This window comes from Gavialis gangeticus, unplaced genomic scaffold (genome assembly GCF_001723915.1).
Source record: "Gavialis gangeticus isolate Ggan-Ray unplaced genomic scaffold, GavGan_comp1, whole genome shotgun sequence".
NCBI classification, from domain to species: domain Eukaryota; kingdom Metazoa; phylum Chordata; order Crocodylia; family Gavialidae; genus Gavialis; species Gavialis gangeticus.
This window is the reverse complement of record NW_017729022.1, coordinates 58,953,779-58,972,281: the sequence shown is the minus strand read 5'-3', so window position 1 is coordinate 58,972,281 and position 18,503 is coordinate 58,953,779. Positions and strand designations below refer to the sequence as shown.

The window sequence follows — 18,503 nt, the reverse complement described above, 5'->3', positions numbered from 1 at the left end:
CAGGGACATTTTCAAAAAATGAGAATTTATATCATGGAAAAACTTGAAAATAATGGTTTTATTTGGATTCAGCACAAAAAGAAATTTCAACATCTCAGAATTTCACACACAAGAAAAACTCAATATTTCATGTGGCTCTAATGTACATACATATGTGTAGATTTGTTCTGGTATTACAGTGAAATTCTGTATTTGCATTTTATTTTACAATAATATAATTATGCAGTGAAATAGAGGTAACACTATTACATTTCTGAACACTTATCAAGATATGCACCTTTTAGAGTTCTTTTCTGTTACTCGTGTTACTCAGGTACCGTACTTACCAGCATACCACATATACCTTTCTTTCTGAAAAGTAGATACTGGAAATTGTGCATGTCATATGTGAAGAAATGTGGTCAGGGCAGATCCAGTGCTGCAGTTGTACCCTTTTGCAATTCCTCTTCCAGTCTTGCTGTCTAGGAGACAAGGGCCTGATCTTGCCAGAGCTGGGCTGAGTTCCTCTTCCAAAGCTGGGCTGGCAGGTGGGGGTACCCATTAAGTAAACTGAAAGCACAGTCTTGCTACAGCTGAGTTACCTGGCCACTCCTCCCAAACTGGGTGAGCAGCCCACAGTGTCTGCTGCAACCTGCTAGCCCCAGAGGCTAGCGGGGGGGTTAACAAAGCAGCTACAGGTCCATCCCCCCCTGTAGCTGCTGCCTGTATTCTCCCCGTAAAAATATATTTTCAGGGGGAAAACTTGTTTTTTTTTCATTCCAGCTTATGAAAAAAGACTTATTTGGAGGTGTGGTACATGAAAGAATACAGTAGTTATTTTTATTACTAATGTAGTTTGACTGCCACATACATACCTTGTGGCAACTTCTTGTCTAGCTCAACATGTGGCAACTTCTTGTCTAGCAAACATGTACCTCCCCACCGAAGTTGACGCCCCTGGCAGTTGCCCCTATTGCCTCTCCCCCCCAAGTTATTCCACTGATATTAGGTTTATTTCTGTGATGCAGAGATGTGCTTGTCTGAAATTCAATTCAATAAGAATGGCTATTTTGATAGACAAATTTGGGTCCTTCAATATATGTAACATAACTGCTTTAAACTTTAGACACTTGGATCAGATCCTACTCCAGTTATTTGATGCCTGTGATTCTGTTCTCTCTTGCTGAGTCCCTAACACACTGTCATCTTAGCCTTAAACCTAAGTCCCAAAAAACAGTGAGGAAAAAGTGGATCTGTTGTCTTCAAGCAGGGTAAGATTGGATCACATTTAGCTTATATTTTGACAGACTTATATTTAAAAACTGTCAGTGTTTTAAATGCTATTATCAACCATGTGGAGATAGATTAGAGAATAGTGAGTTTGCTAATAGTGAATGATTATGTAAATCATACAGGCATGGGATATATTTGTCAGGATTTTTACTTTTTCATACCTTTCTGTTTCTTATTGTTAAATGCTTGTTTTCTAATTCAAAATATTTTCCCCTATCAAAATGAGTTAACAACTTAGGCTTTTTGAAGAAAAGAAAAGCCTCCTGGGTCACAGACAGATCTGCCTGACTCTGGTCAAACCACATGTTGCAGACACTGTCTGACTTTTTCCTAATTTTTATTGTATGTGACTTCTTTTTTCTGTGGAAATCCCTACAACATCCACCCACCCCTACAGAGAGTTAAACATTTTAATACACAGCTTTGCTCATAGCAACATGGATTGCACAAACCTGATATTGTATCATTATTCATTTGAATGAGACTGAAGATTTACCCATATGCCAAAGGCTAGCATGTCACCTTTGCAGCTAGGCAACTCCCTTCCATTATACTGCAGTTACTAATGTAAATAAATAAATATTGAGGTAATTAACATTTGTTTTAGTATAAAATATAAAAGTGTATTGTTGAAGTTCAATTAAACATTTAATTATATTTTTAGCTTCCAGGAAGCTTTGATCTCAGACTCGAAGGACCAGTAACCTTTAACAAGATGAAAAACCTTATCTTACATTTGTTATATTAAATGTCAGCCTTCAGTTATAGGATAAAAATATTGCTGTATCCTGTTGTGTCATTTTTCATTTTTGTTGCTAACACTGAGGGTCTATTAATGTTCTAGAAGTTATAGAAAAAAGAGGATAGGAGGATTTCTCTTTAACGTGGCAGTTGAAGGCACAACAGGATGCAGTGTTTGAAGTTGAGGCTAGATAAATGTAGGCTAGAAGTGAGGTGCAGTTTCTTGACAGTGAGGTTAATACAGTGTATCCTTAGTTATTGATTCTCCCAACACCAACTTATTAGCTGTCCCTGTTGTATAACAAATTGTTCTCTTTCTAGGTTTATTTAACATTGTCCTGTATCTCTGCTCTTACTGTTCTCTTTTAAGCTTTATATAATACAGTACTGCATCTCTACTCTTCAGTTTGATACAACAACTTATAACTATTAGATTTGTTTAACAAACTGTTCTATTCTCAGCTTTGGTGTATTTAATATTGTTAAGTTTAGTATTATTTTGCATTATTCATCATGTGTTAGCATGCATAATTTCTCACAAGGAATATACTGTGGTTTCTCTTATCTGAATGAACTCAGCTATCCTAACGTGTTTTTGGCAGAGGTTTTTCAAAAGAATTTGGGTAACTAAGCATGTACTGTAACAGTTTGCCAAGGTATATGAGTTTTCCATCACTCAGTCTTGAAAAACTGGATCCTGCACGATTGGAATCAGTTGGAGTTTTTTCACTGATTTCACTGTAGCAGTCATGCGCTAAATCAAGATTGGATAGGTGAAATTTGGTCTGTGTTAAGGTGGAGGTCAGATTTAGGGATGTGCAAGGTTAAACGTTTAAACAAGTATATTTATCCTCGTTAAAGTTTAGCACAGGGCACAGTCTGGCAGGGAAGGGAAGCAGCATGGTGCCTCAGGCACAGGAAGGTGGCAGGGCATGCAGGAGGGAGGAGGAGTCAGGGTGAGGGGAAGGGGAAGGACGAGGGGTAACTAGTACCCATTGCTAGTCTACTCCCTCCCTACAAGTACACTGGCAGCTGCAGTGAGCTGGGAAAATCCCCCACCTGCTCCTGCCACCAACAGCTTCACTTGGGCTGTGTTGTCTGGCAGGGCTTGCTGCCACCTTGTCAAAGGCCGCAGGGAGTGGCTCCCAACCCTATCCCCATAGGGCTAAAAGAGCATTATTCAGTATTATTGCTGTTTATTTGTATCCCTCTTTCCCCCTCCTACCACCTCCACAGGCAATTTAAATGAGTGTGTCAAGGTGATCCATTATGCAGCCAAACTGTAGCTATAAATGAGGGTAGAAGATATACCGATTAAGTCCACAGGCTCCTAGGAGAAATTCTTTAGTCTTGGGATCCTACAGATGGAAAAGTCTGTTGTCCTGCTTTAATTACCTATGTAGTATGCAAGATAAAATATGCTAACACTTTCTCCTTGGGACACTGCTGCTGTGTGTAAGTGAAGTGCAGCTCATTCTAGCTAATTGCAAGTCATTCCAACAACAGGCCTGTCAGGCTGTGTTTTCGCTGGCCATCTACTAGCTAAGAAGCAGCAATATCTCTTGTAAATGGCTGTGCAACTACTGTTTTGATCCAGGCAAAACATAGGACAAGCAGGACTGCCTCAAATGAGATGTGTGGTACTGTTTTAGGGATATTGAGAGGCTTCTGCTATTAACATTTCTGAAGATTCTTTGATGGAAATTTGTTTGAAGTGCAAAAAAATAATGGTTATTTACTAGGTAGACATGACACTGTTGTCTGTACTCTATGAGCAAATCAGGTCGGGGTTGCTATCAAGAGAATCACGTAGAGACTTTTTAATGAGTTTGTGTTTTGCTTTAAAAGAAAGTTTGCTTTCTCTTAAAAATTGTTCAGGAAGTTGGTAAATACAATGAACATAATGAAATAAAAATGTACAGATGCATAGAAAACTGAAAACGGGGGACTATCTAATGTAGCTACTGTATTTTCTTTGGCTCTTAGATTAACAGCAAACAATTGCTTAATGAATATAAACGTGTATGTTTTAAAAATCTATTCAAGGACCATATTTAGTCATGCCAATTGATTATGTTGAGAGTAATCAGCTCTGCTTTTCTAGGTTATACAAAAGGTAATATTTAGCAATTTTTATTAAAATTCTCACATCTTCTTAGAAAATGGGCAGGGAAGTGGAGGTTTAGCATTGTTTAAATGAAACTTCCTTGGCATGCTTTGGTTGCTCCCACACACATCTGTGTTTGAGTGTTTGTCTGAGAGCAATGTACTTTCTGGCAGCATGTACTGAAGAGAAACATTTATGTTAATTAGCAGAGTGTGATTATAGATCTCCCTGAAGTTGAATCTCCCTGAAGTTGATGTGGTAGCTATAACATTTTTGGATTGCTTCATGGCTGTTTCAAGAATTACTTCCATCTTTTTGTGTTGATAAGTTAAAGCAGAGCTGTCCAACTGGCCGCCCACAGACTGCACGCAGTCCTCAAGGGGTTAATATGCAGTCCGAAGGCTCCTATTTAGCCATCACTCCCCTCCATTGCTCTGGCTGCTATGGTGGCTGGAGGCGCTGGGCTCCCCCTGTTTTCCTATTTCTGCTTCCTGCCCCACTCCTGGGGGCAAGGCAGCACAGGGGTGGGTGGGGGAGGGAAAGGTCTGTGCTCTGCACACAGCCAGGGGGAGAAGAGCCAGGGGGACCCTTGCAGTGTACAGCCCAAGTAGCATACAGCCCCCAGGAGTCTGCAGGCCATGGGGTATGTGGCCCCATGGTCTGCAACCACCTGGAAGTTGTATCGCCCTTTTTAAAGTGGAATACCTTGAGCAGAGGTTCCCAACCACCAAGCCGTGGCCCAGTATCAGGCCCTGACAGGTTGGCTGCTGGGTCATAGCTTCTGCCGCCAACAGTCATGTGCAGGGTTAAAGCTGGCTGGCAGGTCAGCCGCGGGAGGGAGGCAGCTGGCTCTGTGTGCCCTGTCCGGCTCCTGCCACCATGGACGTGCCTAGCAAGGCACTGCCTGTGCAGCAGGTACTGGGCCCACGCATGGCAGGACCACCCAGCCCCACCTACGACTGGGAGTGGGAGATGCGGGCAGGGAAATGCCTGGGGCAGAGGACGGGCAAGCAGCTCTGCTGCTCGCTGCTAGGAAAGGCAGCAGAGTCCCTTCTTCCCAGGCAGCCCCAGCTGGGTCCCCTGTGCCACCACCTGTGCAACCTCCCCTGCAGGGTCCCCCTGGTGCCCGTGGCTGCAGTGCCCCAACCTGATCTAACCTTTGGAACCCCACCATGTAAAAATGAAATGTACATATTTAAATGTAATTTACATATTTAAATTAAATTGTTTGCTGGTCCACAGTATAAAAGGGTTGGGAACCACTGCTCTACAGAGTTCTAGTTACAGTATTTCTGATTTTCAACTGTTAAGTTTATACTTAAGCCTCATAGCTTTCATAATTCCTTTTACAATGCTTCATTATTGGTATTTTAAAATTGGCAATAACAGCTGTATAGTCAAATTGATATTGGCTGTCAGTAACTTACTGGTATTGGAAACATCATTTGAAAATGATTTGTCCTAGCAGAGATTCCAGGCTCTTTAGTTAGTTTTTTTTTAATTTAAAGTTTTGGTATTTAAAAAAATCTAGAACTAGTAGGCAAGCCTGTGTACAGCCCTAGTGTTACAAATGCTTGAAACTTGCCATATTTTCAGTAACATGATTTTGAAATTCATACTTGCTCCTAGGCTGAATGTATTGAACCAGTGGAGGATGTAGAACTGCAGATGAACTGAAAATGAAATATATTGTTAAAACTGATTCACAAAGTGCTTATGCTGTTGGAAAACTTTTGTTGCAGAGAAAAATAAGAAAGAACTTATCTAGACTGTCAGGCATTTGATCTCAAAAGACTGTGGCCTATTTTTTTCCATCTTAGGAGAGGATAAACATGTTAATCCATGTGCTCTATCCTATTAGGTTAATTTTAAAACGTCTGATCCTACTAGCACCTGCTAGTTTACATGAGTCAGTAACCAATTGCAACACTTATGAATAGTTTCATTAGAGGCCTTTGCTTTGCACTGATGGTGGGAGGTCTAAAAAGCTGTAATTAGGCTTTTACCAGCTTAGGTTATTGGAAAATTTTAAGAGGAGTGTTGCCATCTGTTTGGAGGTTGCACACTCAGTACTAGTTTCTGCTGGGCCACTAAGACATCGTTGAAGGCATTGCTTTTCTGCTCAAGTGGCAAAACTTTTGTGGAGAAGATTTTTTAAATCCCATGAAAATTAAACAGGTGGAAAATATGAGAGTGAAAGGGTGGAGCCTGTAATTTACTCTCCCGGAAAATAGTTTAGCCAGCTGGGCAAGAGATCAGTGCCTCTAATGAGCCATGTGTGAACTAGGGAAAGGAAGCATAGAGTTCACAAATCCAAATCAAAATAGAAATTGAAGAAACATGGTTTGAATTAAGGGGCTTTTTTCCCTTAATACTTTAAAAATGTTTCAGAGTTCTGCCTGGCAGAGGCTGCTGTAGGTGTGGATGATCTCTATTAAGTGTTTTGACAAAACACCTATTTTGTGATTAAATACCCTAAGTGTACAAAAATCATAAGTAAAATCAAGTGTAAAATCAGTGATACTGAAAAGTGAATAATAGATATATGGAGCCTTTTGGCACCTTTTATTTGTCTTTTGGTTTCTGGCCTTTAGTTTATACTTGTTAATGGTTTTTCAGACATTTCTCCACAACCACAAAGGCTAGAAACAGAATTTTTAATGGAAATTGAGATTCTCTTAATGTGATCTCTTAATTCCAGCAGCTGAGGCTTTAAGAAAAACCCCAAATATTGTGTGAGTTGGCAGTACTGGATACCTACCACAAAAACAAAATTATTGAAAAGCACGAGTTAAGCAGAGAAATGTGGCACATGGAATATACACAGCATTTTCAGGAAAAAGCAAGCATTCATTAAAGACTGATGAAGTTCAAGCCCTCTGCTTTAAAACTCTCAGAATATTGAAACACAGGACACAGACAGAAGTGTAGCTCCTCACTGTAACTCATGGTGCTTTTCAGGAAACACCATGAATTACAGTGATCCCTCAGACACAACTGAAGTTCACTGTTGGGTCCTGGGGGTTGGGGGATCCAGCTGCAGTTTGGAGTGGCTGCAAGTCTGCCACCTCAGGGAGGCTCCAATTCACCTGCTGCACCCTCCAGTGCCCGCTAAAAAAACCTCAGTTTGATCTCCCTCCACTCCTTTTCCCTCCTCGCATTCCAAAGACAGCACTGGGAGCAGGGCCAACCTGTGTCAACCTAGCCCTGCTCCCAGCACACATGAAAACAAGTTAATGAAGGCATTCACTTTGGAGTGCCTTCATCTGAATCCTAATTACATGCAGGATTGGGCCCTTTTGAAGTGCTCTTCAGCTGTATTTTTCTGTAAGGGGACAGCTGAAGAGCGTTTTTAAGGGGCTGATTGTGCGACAAATATAACTTCTGTCTGAGCCTTCAGAGTGGCAGACATTGGGGATACAACAAATACAATATTTTTAGTTATCACAAAATGTAAAATGGAGCTGGTGAATAGGAGTGCTGTAGATTCCTATTATTTGCATTACCATTTTTCCCCGTAAAATTCTAATAAATGGAAAAGGGAGAAAAAAACATTCTGAAGCTGGTAATCTCCAATCATAATGTGGCAATACACTGCAATATGCATCACATATCTTTTTGTCAATTCTTAGTTGTTGGTAAATATGCATAAAATTATGGCGGTCACTGTTCAAACTCCTTACCTGTGCTCTCGCACTTGAAAACGTGAGCATGCACAATGAATAAGGAAATGCCATTCTTACCAGATCAGTTTTCTTTCTCGTAGGTATATTGCTGCATGAGTGATTGTAATATAGCTGATACAGCCATTAAAGACAAGAAACATGTTAAATAAATATACCTCAAAAAAGTAAATTGTGCTTATTAATTTAAAACGACAGAAAGGCATATGAAATCATCACCAAACTACAAATGTGAGACATGATACCTGTCTGCTTACAAGAGATAATATCTTTCCATGTACTTCTCAATCTTTGCACTATTTGATTAATTGATCCTTGGCTTTCTTTGTCTAGTTTCAGTTTATGTAGTAAACTATATTGTAAAAGCTGATATGGGATTAACTAGACAAAATGTAATTGAACAGAGAGAAAATGTTTTTATTATTCTATAGGAAAAATGCAAATCACTGTCCTATGCAAATCACCAGTACACGATAAAGTAGAATCTGTGCTTTGGGACTGATTTGATAGCACCAAACCTAATACAGGAGGCCTTGGAACTGTGTTAGAAGGAACTGAGGTACTGGAAAAGGAAGGCAAGGGAATCTGAAACTGGTGATGTGTTGAAAGGAGAGTGCGAGGGGGAAAAAAACAACAGCTAGAATGCACCTAAAGTGGCTACAGCTCTTGGTAATGGCAGTTATCCGAACTATACATAAACCAAAATACGCATTTTTCTGGGTTTGGGTAGATGGTGAGAAGAAGAAAAAGATTTTAGTTGATGACAGCCAGCTTTTAGACTTCCTTAAGCATGTACAACCATACCTCTACCAGCAAGACTGCCCAAGGTTTTTGGTAAGATCTCATGAATGAAAAAGATAGCTGGTTGAAGATGAATGCAAGCAAGGTAGAAGTTAATGCTAGTGGATGGAAGAAGTCATTTTGAAGAGTTTGCAGCCAAAATATCTTTTTTCTTTTTTTAAATGAGAAACATAGCTTTCTTTGGGTGATCAGTTTTATTGGGCTGACTACCATGCAGCAGCCCCAAACCTACTACCAAAAGTACCTGATGACTGTTATCCAATAACAGATATCACCCAAAGTAATCCTTGCCTCTTGCATAATTCCTGGATCATCTCAGCTGTGACATCACCTTTTTTTTTTTTTCAAAAGAAGGTACAAACCCAGGAAGTTAGTTCAGTCTGTCAGTTAGGGGTGCTTCTGGATTCCTGATAAAGTTCTTGCTTAGCATGAGTAACACTTTTTCTGTTATGTCAAATTGGCTAGGACTATAGCCAATATCCCTGTTAGCTTATAACCTGGGCCCCAGTTAAACATGACTCCATCACCTTTCATCTGGATTATGGAAAGGCAGTATACCTGGGCACAGAGCCATCAGCCATTAGGGAACTCCAATTATCCAGATAGCTGTTGCTTGCCTGCTCAGAAATATCGTAAGATGTCACCTCTCCTTCATCCTCTGTAGTAGGGTGACCACCTGTCTCTAATTGGGTGGGATAGTCCCAAAATGTAAACATCAAGTCCTGGTCGTGGGCCAAATGACTCTGGGACACCATTTGTCCCAGATTCCCCTTAACACAGTGCCCATGTGTCATCTCCCACCCCTGCCCTCATTCAGAGGTGTCACAAGGTCTGTGACCCCATTCCCCAGTGCACTCAAGGTGAACCCACCCTTATAATGTCCCCCCGCAGTGGAAAGCAGCGCTTGCTCCCTCCTACTGTGTGCGCATGTTTGGGGCTCGGGAGGAGGGTGGCAGCTGGCACTCGTCATCCCTCCCCCACTCCTCCAGCCGCCCCCCACCAGTGCCCTACATCAGCCCCTTCCCACACTCACTTCTTGTTGTAGAGCTCCTTTAGGTGCTGCCAGCGACACAATACCTCTCCCCTCAATTTTTTTTTTTTTTTAATGGTCTGTGTCCCCTGTTTTTGCATTTTCATAAATATTGAGTTTTAAGGTCTTTGATCCTATCATCAAAGCGTTTAAAAAATCCTCTGTGGTATAAACAGTAGTTGACACTTCCAGTTAGGCATCATTGTCTACCACTGCTCCCCCCAGGCTGGATTTGGATGTAGCGACAGCAGGGGTTATTACAGCTATTTTTCACCCTCCACCACCAACGCACATCACTGTGCCCCATATTTTGGCAGTGACATATGTTGCCTTGTTGTCTGGGATATGTCCACTGAGAAACCCCAGCTAGTTCTAGTGTGGGTATGGGAAGTTATATTGCTGCATTAGCATGATTCTTGTCCTAAGCTAATGTACTTTGCTTCTCAGTATCACAAGTCTAGGTGGAAGTGCTGTGCTAAACACCTATACTGCTTCTGGTACCTGGACTAGCTTGTCCAGAGCTAACTTGGGCATCTCAGTAGAGCACTGCATTTTGCTATGTAGAGATAGCCTTAAAACACTACTGGAAGATGCTGTGGTGACAAGGACAGCATCGAGCTAAGCTTTGTGTAGAATGGAATTTGAACGCAGTCAAGTTTCCCATATTTCTGTACAAATTTATATACAAATTTTATGTGGATAGGGTGTTTATTCCATCTCTAAAAATACTTCAGCCTCAGCAATAAGTGCTAAATTTACTTAAAAATAAGATTCTCTAGTGTCAACCATAATAATATTGCTTTGCTCTGATGTACTACTCTAACATCTATGTGTTGTTTTGATAATATTGAAGTTTGCAGCATGTAGCACAACAGGAGGCTATTTCCATATTGGAGTTATGATATGGAAAAGTTTAGAGCTGAAGTGTTACATTAATATGATCTTGCTTGTGTCATTGTTTATCTGTTTATATTCTAGCAAAGCTTAAGCCAGTTTTCTACCTGTTTCTAAATGTCATATGTTAATGAAGTAATTGGTATATGAAAAAAGTTATTTACTCCAGATTACAATATAGTTGACCCTACCAAAGGTTTCATTGTGTTCTCTAACACTCTAATTTTTTACTTTAAAAATCTTCTATATATTCACATTAAATTAAGTGTCTTTGTTTATGAGCTGAAAATTGAGTAATTCCTTTTCAAACAGGTCATCTAAAGAGCTGAAGTTTGGTTGGAGAAATTTACAGTAGACCTAATTCTGAAGCTCAGTGAAGTCAATAGAAAGATTTCCATTGATTTCAGTGAATTTTGGGTTACTCCTTAAGGCCTCAGCTACCAAAACATTTTGCTGTGCACTTTTTTTCTTGTAAGTAGTCCCATTCATACAACTTTTACACAGGCACTGCTCATATGGCTGAAGTTAAAAATATGCTTAAGCATTTTCAGTATCAGGGCCCAAAAAATATAGGTAACTGGGAAAATGAGCTAATCAGGAGAACACTTCTAAATTATTGTGTAAATGAACAGCATGAAGTAAAGATACTCTTTCACAAAATGTGTTTTGTTCATTTATTTTGATGAAAAGTTTGAAAGTATATCATAGGTACTATAGTGATAGGTCTTACGGTAGTTCGTATTTTAGTACATTACTTGCACACAATTCATTACAACAAATTTTAATTAACATGAAATCTTACTACATACGATGTTAAAGTTTTGAAAGTTTGATTTTGAGGATTAGAGATTTTCTGTTATGCATGTTAAGAAATATTAAAAAACCTTGAAAACCAGCAAGTGTGGAATTTAATATTGTTTAATCCTACAAACACACGCATGCATACATAATAGGGAATCTACTTACCCTGGTTATTCAGATTTACCCTGCAATATGCACAAACTGCAACTTGTATTAACCAAAATGTTGTCCTCTCCCTGACAACATTGCTCTGTTTTAGACCATCACTGGATTAAATTTTTCTTTTTTTTTCTTTTCTGTCTGTCATGGCAGTTTATTCTGAATTAACTATTTAAAGATTCAGCAGCAGTTTCCTCACTTAATTCAGGGATTATTTATTAACTCATTAATTTCTTTTTTGTTATTGCATTGCAGTTTGTAGCTTGTAGTGTTCTCAGTGTAGGGCATTAAAATCTATATTTCAAGTATGATTTTTGCTACACTCAGTTTAATTTAAATTGGGACTGCACATAGTCTCAAATGATTGCCATAAACAAAAGCCTGTAGTGTAACGGTAAGCTACTCTCCTTTGTGTTTTCTCCCATTTAATACAAAGATTTCTTTGTTAATGGCCTTAACTCTGACTAAACCTACCCTCTAAACTCAGAGACTGACAATGTGACCAACTACATCTGTGTAGTTCCTTTTAAAGAGCTGGGTCTTGGACTGAGTGAAGAGCAGGTGTCTGAAGAGGAGGCACACAACCTCACAGATGGCTTCAGCCTGCCTGCACTCAAGGTAATCTGTCCTGGAGGGGTGAATGCATACTTTCAAACACAGATTCATCACAAATCCATTTCAGCTGTAATAATAACCTGTTAATCTTAGCTTCTGACATCTGTTTCCCCCCTACTTATCAGTCTGTAGCAGTAGCATAATTGGAAAGATTTCTGAGAGAAATTCATGAAGCTTCGCTGAGAGCTTGGTCACATGTATTTTTACGCTTATTTGCTTTTAGGTGGTTTTCATTTAACATTTAAACATTCACTGCAAGACATGGTGTTGATTTGTATTAAATCATACTTATCCTTTGAAAAACAAGCAAACTAGAATTTACAAATCTGTCTCTTCCTAAATGTTGCTGTAATTTCATTATATCTTTGCTGAGAAAAGAGTTGTTGAAGTATTCTCCAGTTTCTTTGTCTTTTGGCCACTCACCTTGGCTTGAATAAACAGAGGCATTCCAAAGACATAAATTGGCTGGTAATTGCAAAAAGGAATAGCTCCAGTTTGCTGTGTAGTAGAATGGAATTCATAAGCTTGACTCCACTGTAATGAATCAGAGCTGTTCTTTGATCTTTTTAAAACATTTAATTAAACAAAATAGCGATCATTACATAGTCTTTTAAACTATTTAATTTTGAGATGTCAAATACCCTGACTTCGAGTAAATGTTTGTTATTGAAAAGAAAATCTCATTTGAGTTCAAACCCTTCAAAAGACCAGTGGGTTCTCTGTTTCAAGTATTTGTTTGTTTTTACTTAGGAAAGTTATTGTTTGAATTGTATGCAGCTACTCCTCGCTTAATGTCATAGTTATTTTTTTGAAAAATGCAACTTTAAGTGAAACTGTTAAGCGGATCTAGTTACGTCGCAATAGTTGCCTACTAGCAGATGGTGGCCAAACAACATTATAACCGAACATTGTGCGACTTTAAACAAGTATGTTCTCTAATAGATCAGCAACGTAATAACGTAACAACATTAACCGGGAAGATGTTAAGTGAGGAGTACCTGTATTAGTTTTATGGTGGTGACTTTGTGTGGGAAGTATTACATTTTATTTAGTAATCCCTCCCACTTGATTTCTTTTGTTCTGGAAGCGTCTGTTGTCAGGAGTCAGTTTGATAAGCTTTAGGCTTTATTCCCGTTAATTTTGAGCAGAGTCTCTAAATTGCAGCATTTAAGGGGTTTTCCTCATAGGTACCTTGCAGACTCAATTGGTTTTCCATGTTTTTCCATGTAGGGAGAAAGGGAATGGAGCAAGGGGGAAGGGGCAGCAGAAGACATGCTCATAAGTGGTGAAGATTTCCAGACTAAGGCTTTGCTTACACACTACTGCACTGATTTAACTGAAACCAGTTTTTAAATTGATTTAGTTAAGCCAGTTGAAATCCCTTTCTTGACATAGGCTATAAACAGACATCGCCAAATGAAGCAGTTCAGCTATGCTAGGATGTGTCCCTGGACTGCTGTTCTGCTTAACTGGGCAAAAAGGACATCTTCCATTGTCCCATAAGTTTGGGCCTCTGCCCCTCCCAGGTTTTCCCATGTGCAGAAGAGTGCCGCAAATCGGAACTACTAGCTACACCTCTGCAAGCATGGAAATGGGGTTCCGTACTTACAGAGGCATGCCCAGGGACTCCAAGTCTGGGTGCATCTCTGCAAATAGAGCAGCCCAGCCAGGCACTCCCCGGGTTTGAGGGGTCCTAACCTGCATTCCCCAAGAACTTCCCTGCAGGGATTAGTCCCTGAAACCCTGGGAGTGCCTGCCTGGAGTGGCTGCAGAGCATGGGCAGCTCCAGGCTGCCTGCACTCTGCTACCTTAAAACAAACAGATGTCTGTTGTAAAATAGCAGCACAAATTAATGCTACCTTTTGTGAAGGCCCCACGTTTGGGCATTTGTCGCACAACAGAAGGCATGGACATCTCTTGGCTTGCACTTTGTACCACCATAAAAATTCTTACGGCAGCCCAAAGGCAACATCTTTTTGCAGTCATACATAAACCAGCTAACAACTATCTTATGCCATTTTTGAAAGCATGGTGGCAGAATGGTTAAGCCATTTCTATGAAATCAGCCCCCTGGTGACCTACCTCATCATCAAAATTGAGGAACAAAAGATAGTCAGATGTGATTCTGACTGCTCTGTTGCCTTGCATGTCCTTGCCTGTAAACCCTGTTATCCTACCCTATCATCCAAACCCTACCTTAATCACATTAGCCCAGTGAGCCAACTGGCCTCAAGATGGACATTGGATTTGGGCATATATCAGTTTAACTTAATTCCATAACCAATTGTGTTGTTTGATATACATGACAGAAGCTAAATCAGTTCTCTATAACCAGTTTGTTTTTACCTGTGGATTTAAATAACTTAAACTATTTTACTTAATCAATGTAAAATCTGTGTTGTAAGACCTAAATTTATTTATAATTCTTCTTAGGCACTTACCTCCTCAAAAAAACCTTTCTGTTTATTACATTTCAGCATTATACACACATACATCCAGATTTGCTGTAGTGTTGTATTTTTAATTGAAATACATTTCTGTATGCCTATATAAACTATATAGCTTTGTGTGTTGTGCCTTAGCCTGTAAGTGAAGGAAACCTTCTCCTTAAACAAAAACACTGTGCAGCAGGGGACAGCAACCTTTCCAGAGCAGCAGGCCAAAATTAGTGCAGCTTGGTCCAAGGTGGGCCAGTGCTTTTCCCTGGTATCAAGTTGCCATCAAGTTGTGTGCTAGTTGGCTCTCTCCAAACTGCAGAATTCCCCCTACTGCCAAAATACTGCCGATATCTAGGCTTTGAAATTGCTTGGCTGGCCAAATCCAACCATAGGTTGCTGATCCTTGATCTATAGAATAAAACACTTGGCTGGATGCAATAGCATCTTGTGTTATTTGAGTAAAGTAAAAGTAGCCAAACCTATTGGTGATTAGAAAAGCCAGCTAGTCTAAATATGTTTTGGATTTCCTTTTCTCTGATCCACATGCCTTTTTTTTCAGGTAGGTTTTGGATCACACTTTTTTCTCTTTGCAAAGTTCTCTGTTTCTGTGTGCTGCCTCTAAACCATTCATTGCTTTCTCTTCATATCCTGGTTGTAAGGACTTCTTTTGTGTTTTATAAAGTCCTAAGCTCTTTACTTATGTCCTGCTGTTCTTTCCTTGTGGTTACTTAGCTAACAGCTACCTTTTCTGTTGCTTTTTCCTTTGGCTTTCTTTTTAATAGCCAGCTAAATCCCAATTTTGCATGTAGGGACTGTGGGAAGTTTGTACTATGTAGAGTGCTTGACCTGTGTTTCCACTTCATGCCATTCTGCATGTTTTCTTTAGATAACTGGAAGTCATCTTCTTGAAGTCTTTATAATAGAGAGCAGCAGTCTAGGGACACAGCTGAGCAGCTGGGGCAAAGCAGAAGCAGCTACTTCTGGTTCATGATCATACCCATGAACAGACACTTTTTTTTTTTGCATCTCCTCCCTAAAGTTGTCACCAGAAGTAGTTGCCCATTACTCTCCACCACTCCCCACTTAGTTGCACCACTGATAGAGAGGAGTAATCTGTTTTCTGCGTGAATATGTTGGTTGGAGGTTTTGGGGAAGGTGTCACACTTTTGAAATGATCAGTGAGTCCATCCTTCTAGGTACTTATAATTAGGGATCTACTCAATTAGCAATTTCACGGATTTGGCAGAAATTGGAATTGGGCATTTTCTGCCAAATCCACGAAAAAAAGAAATTACTAAAAATAAAGTGTTGGCACCCAAGTGGGAGCCAGTGGTCTTCCTGGCTGCTGTGGTGGGGCCTTGCAGCCCACTGGGGTGGGAGGAAAGGTGCCAGTTCAAAGGAGAGCAGCTAAGATGATGGCTGTCCTGCCCCTCACTGCTGATTGGCTGAGAGGGCTGCCCATTGCATGGCCGTGTCCCTCTCCACCAATCAGTAGTGAGGGATGGGGACACATGATGGACAGCCCTCTTAGCTAATCAGCAACATGGGGTGGAGCCACTGGGCCCCTTGGCCAATCCAAGGCTGGTGGGGGAGCCCGCTACAATAAGACCGTGAAAATGGCAGCTGGCCCTGTGATCAAGCCATGAAATCAGCTTCCTGCCTCCTTGATTTCAGTAGGTCCCTAATTGTAATGGTTCTCCTCACTATGGTAACCTGAACACCATTCTGTGATCATATACCAAATACCTGGTTGCATATACTGAAGTATACTCATATCATGAAGTTCCTTTTGACTGTTCACATACTGCAGTCACCACCAACCATCTGTAGCAATTCAACATTACTGTTATTAGACATTGTTGCACTTGTGAGTCCTTCCAGCACAGAATCTCAGACACCTCAAACATTCATTAGGAGCTAAGCAATATCACTGTTTTGCAGATGGAGAAATAAGGCCCAGTACACTTAAGTGACTTGATTTGATCAGTCTGTGGTACTTGGGTATAGATCTCTGCCCACAACCCTTACTAGACCAATTTTTCTCTCTTTTTGAGTAGAGACTGCTGTCATTGGAAAAAATACATTTTATTTCTTTTAAAGAGAGGTAGGACTCTATTGGGAAAGTTACTACTGTTCTGCTTCAGATTTCTGAGACATCACAACACGCTTTGTCTAAACTAAGAAAAAAGATATCTTTTTCATCAAGGTAGTTAACAAAATGTGAGGTCTCCATTAGCATTTTCTGTAAAATCATGTTATCTGCTCTTGGTGTACTTTAAGCTGTTCCCCTTCAGGGATCCTGGTTTTCTCTGTTTAAAAATTGCAAATGTTCTGAATGTAAAAAATAAAAAAATAAAATGGCAAATTTGCATTTTTCCATGATTAAAATGAAACACCACTATATATGTAGGTATCAGTTGAACACAATGTTTTATTGATATATTTACAATTTTAAAGCAATTTGGAAGCCTACCAGTGCCCCAATCACTATAATAAAACACATTCTAAATACCTATAAATTTTGTTATTTTAATTTTGGGCTTTTTATCATGGAAAATCAGAGCTCCCCCTGCCCCCATCCAGCTCCTTAAAATGAGAAAATCCAAGTTTTACCATTTTTTTCCATGGCACAGGGAAAACCTGGATCCCTGCTTCTTATAAATAGGAGTACAACAGAGCATAGCAAACTTCAGCTTTATAGCTGAAGTTTAAGTTCCAGAGTAACCCTACAGGTTTAATCACTACCAGATCTTTCTTGTACCATAAGTAGAGGGTTTAAAAAGATTCTGTTTTTATAAATCTGTATAATTTTCTTTTTTAATGGTATTTGTGAAGTTACTCATTTTGGTACAAGTGAGTCAGCAGTTCATGTTTCTTAGCACCTTGAGTAATTTTTTTATTTTAAAAAGTGCCAATGGATTTGTATTTCAAGATAGGGGAGAGGTATGCCAGTCAGAAACTTAAGCTCTATAAATGATAGTTTGACATTTTGAGTGAAGTCACTCAAAAAGTGTCCTGCTATTGGAAGCTTCAGCTATTTTAGTGCCCTAAGGTAGACAGAAACTGTACTAGTATCTACTCAGACTTGCAGATGAACAAAAGTGATCTCTTCCAAAGGGTAGATGTGGTACCCAGGACCTCGAAGAGCCTTTTGTGCATAATTAGTAACATAAGACCCTCTGTGAAAGACTTGACAGTCATATAAAGTGTGCAAGATATAAACTAATGTGATCTGTGATATTCTTAAAAGATGTTCTGCATATGTTCTTAATTTTTCATGATTCTTGTGTTGTGCTGTGAAGTTGGATTGCAGTATGTGCATGTATATTTTGGAGGTAGGCTGTGCTTTTCAGGCACACAGTGCTAACCTTTCAATATCTTGTAGGTTCTGTTTCAGCTCTGGGTAGGACAGAGTTCAGAATTCTTCAGACGGCTAGTACTGCTGCTGTCTTCAACTAATGCATCCCCTAAGCCCTTGATCACCCCAGAACGTTTGCCTCATCATATTTTGTCTGACGTGACTCAAGGTCTACCTCACACTCATGCTGCCTGCTTAGAAGAGCTTAAACGAAGCTATGAATTTTATCGGTACTTTGAAACACAACATCAGTCTGGATTGGAACGTTCAACCAAAAGGAAACAAAAGTCAAGAGAGCTGAACAGCCTTCATATAGCAGTGCGCAGTTTGCAGCTTCATCTCAAGGCCCTGCTAAATGAGTAAGTATACATACTGATTGCAAGAAGATTCCCTTAGTGGTAAATATTCAGTCCTATGCCTTTTTAGGTTTTGGTTTACATAGAAGAGCTAAATGTTGTCTGAACCATATTGCTGCTGTTTCTGTATATGCCATAACTCAGCTGAACAGTTAGCTAAACAGATCTGATTTACATTCCACCATTGGAGGAAGCCAGTTAACTATAGCATCTCTTGTTTAGTGGGGACAATGTGGGGGGGGGGGGGG

The 18,503-nt window shown here is 39.9% G+C and overlaps 1 protein-coding gene across 2 annotated transcripts in view; it reads left to right on the top strand.

Annotated features, from left to right (window-relative positions):
- VEZT (vezatin, adherens junctions transmembrane protein) overlaps positions 1–18,503 on the top strand; it is a 129,638-nt gene that overhangs the window by 76,877 nt on the left and 34,258 nt on the right. For both annotated transcript variants that reach the window (XM_019515066.1, XM_019515065.1), the window contains exons 7-8: positions 11,959–12,106; positions 17,927–18,258. In XM_019515066.1, the coding sequence (XP_019370611.1) occupies positions 11,959–12,106; positions 17,927–18,258 (480 nt within the window). The remainder of the gene's footprint in view (positions 1–11,958; positions 12,107–17,926; positions 18,259–18,503) is intronic.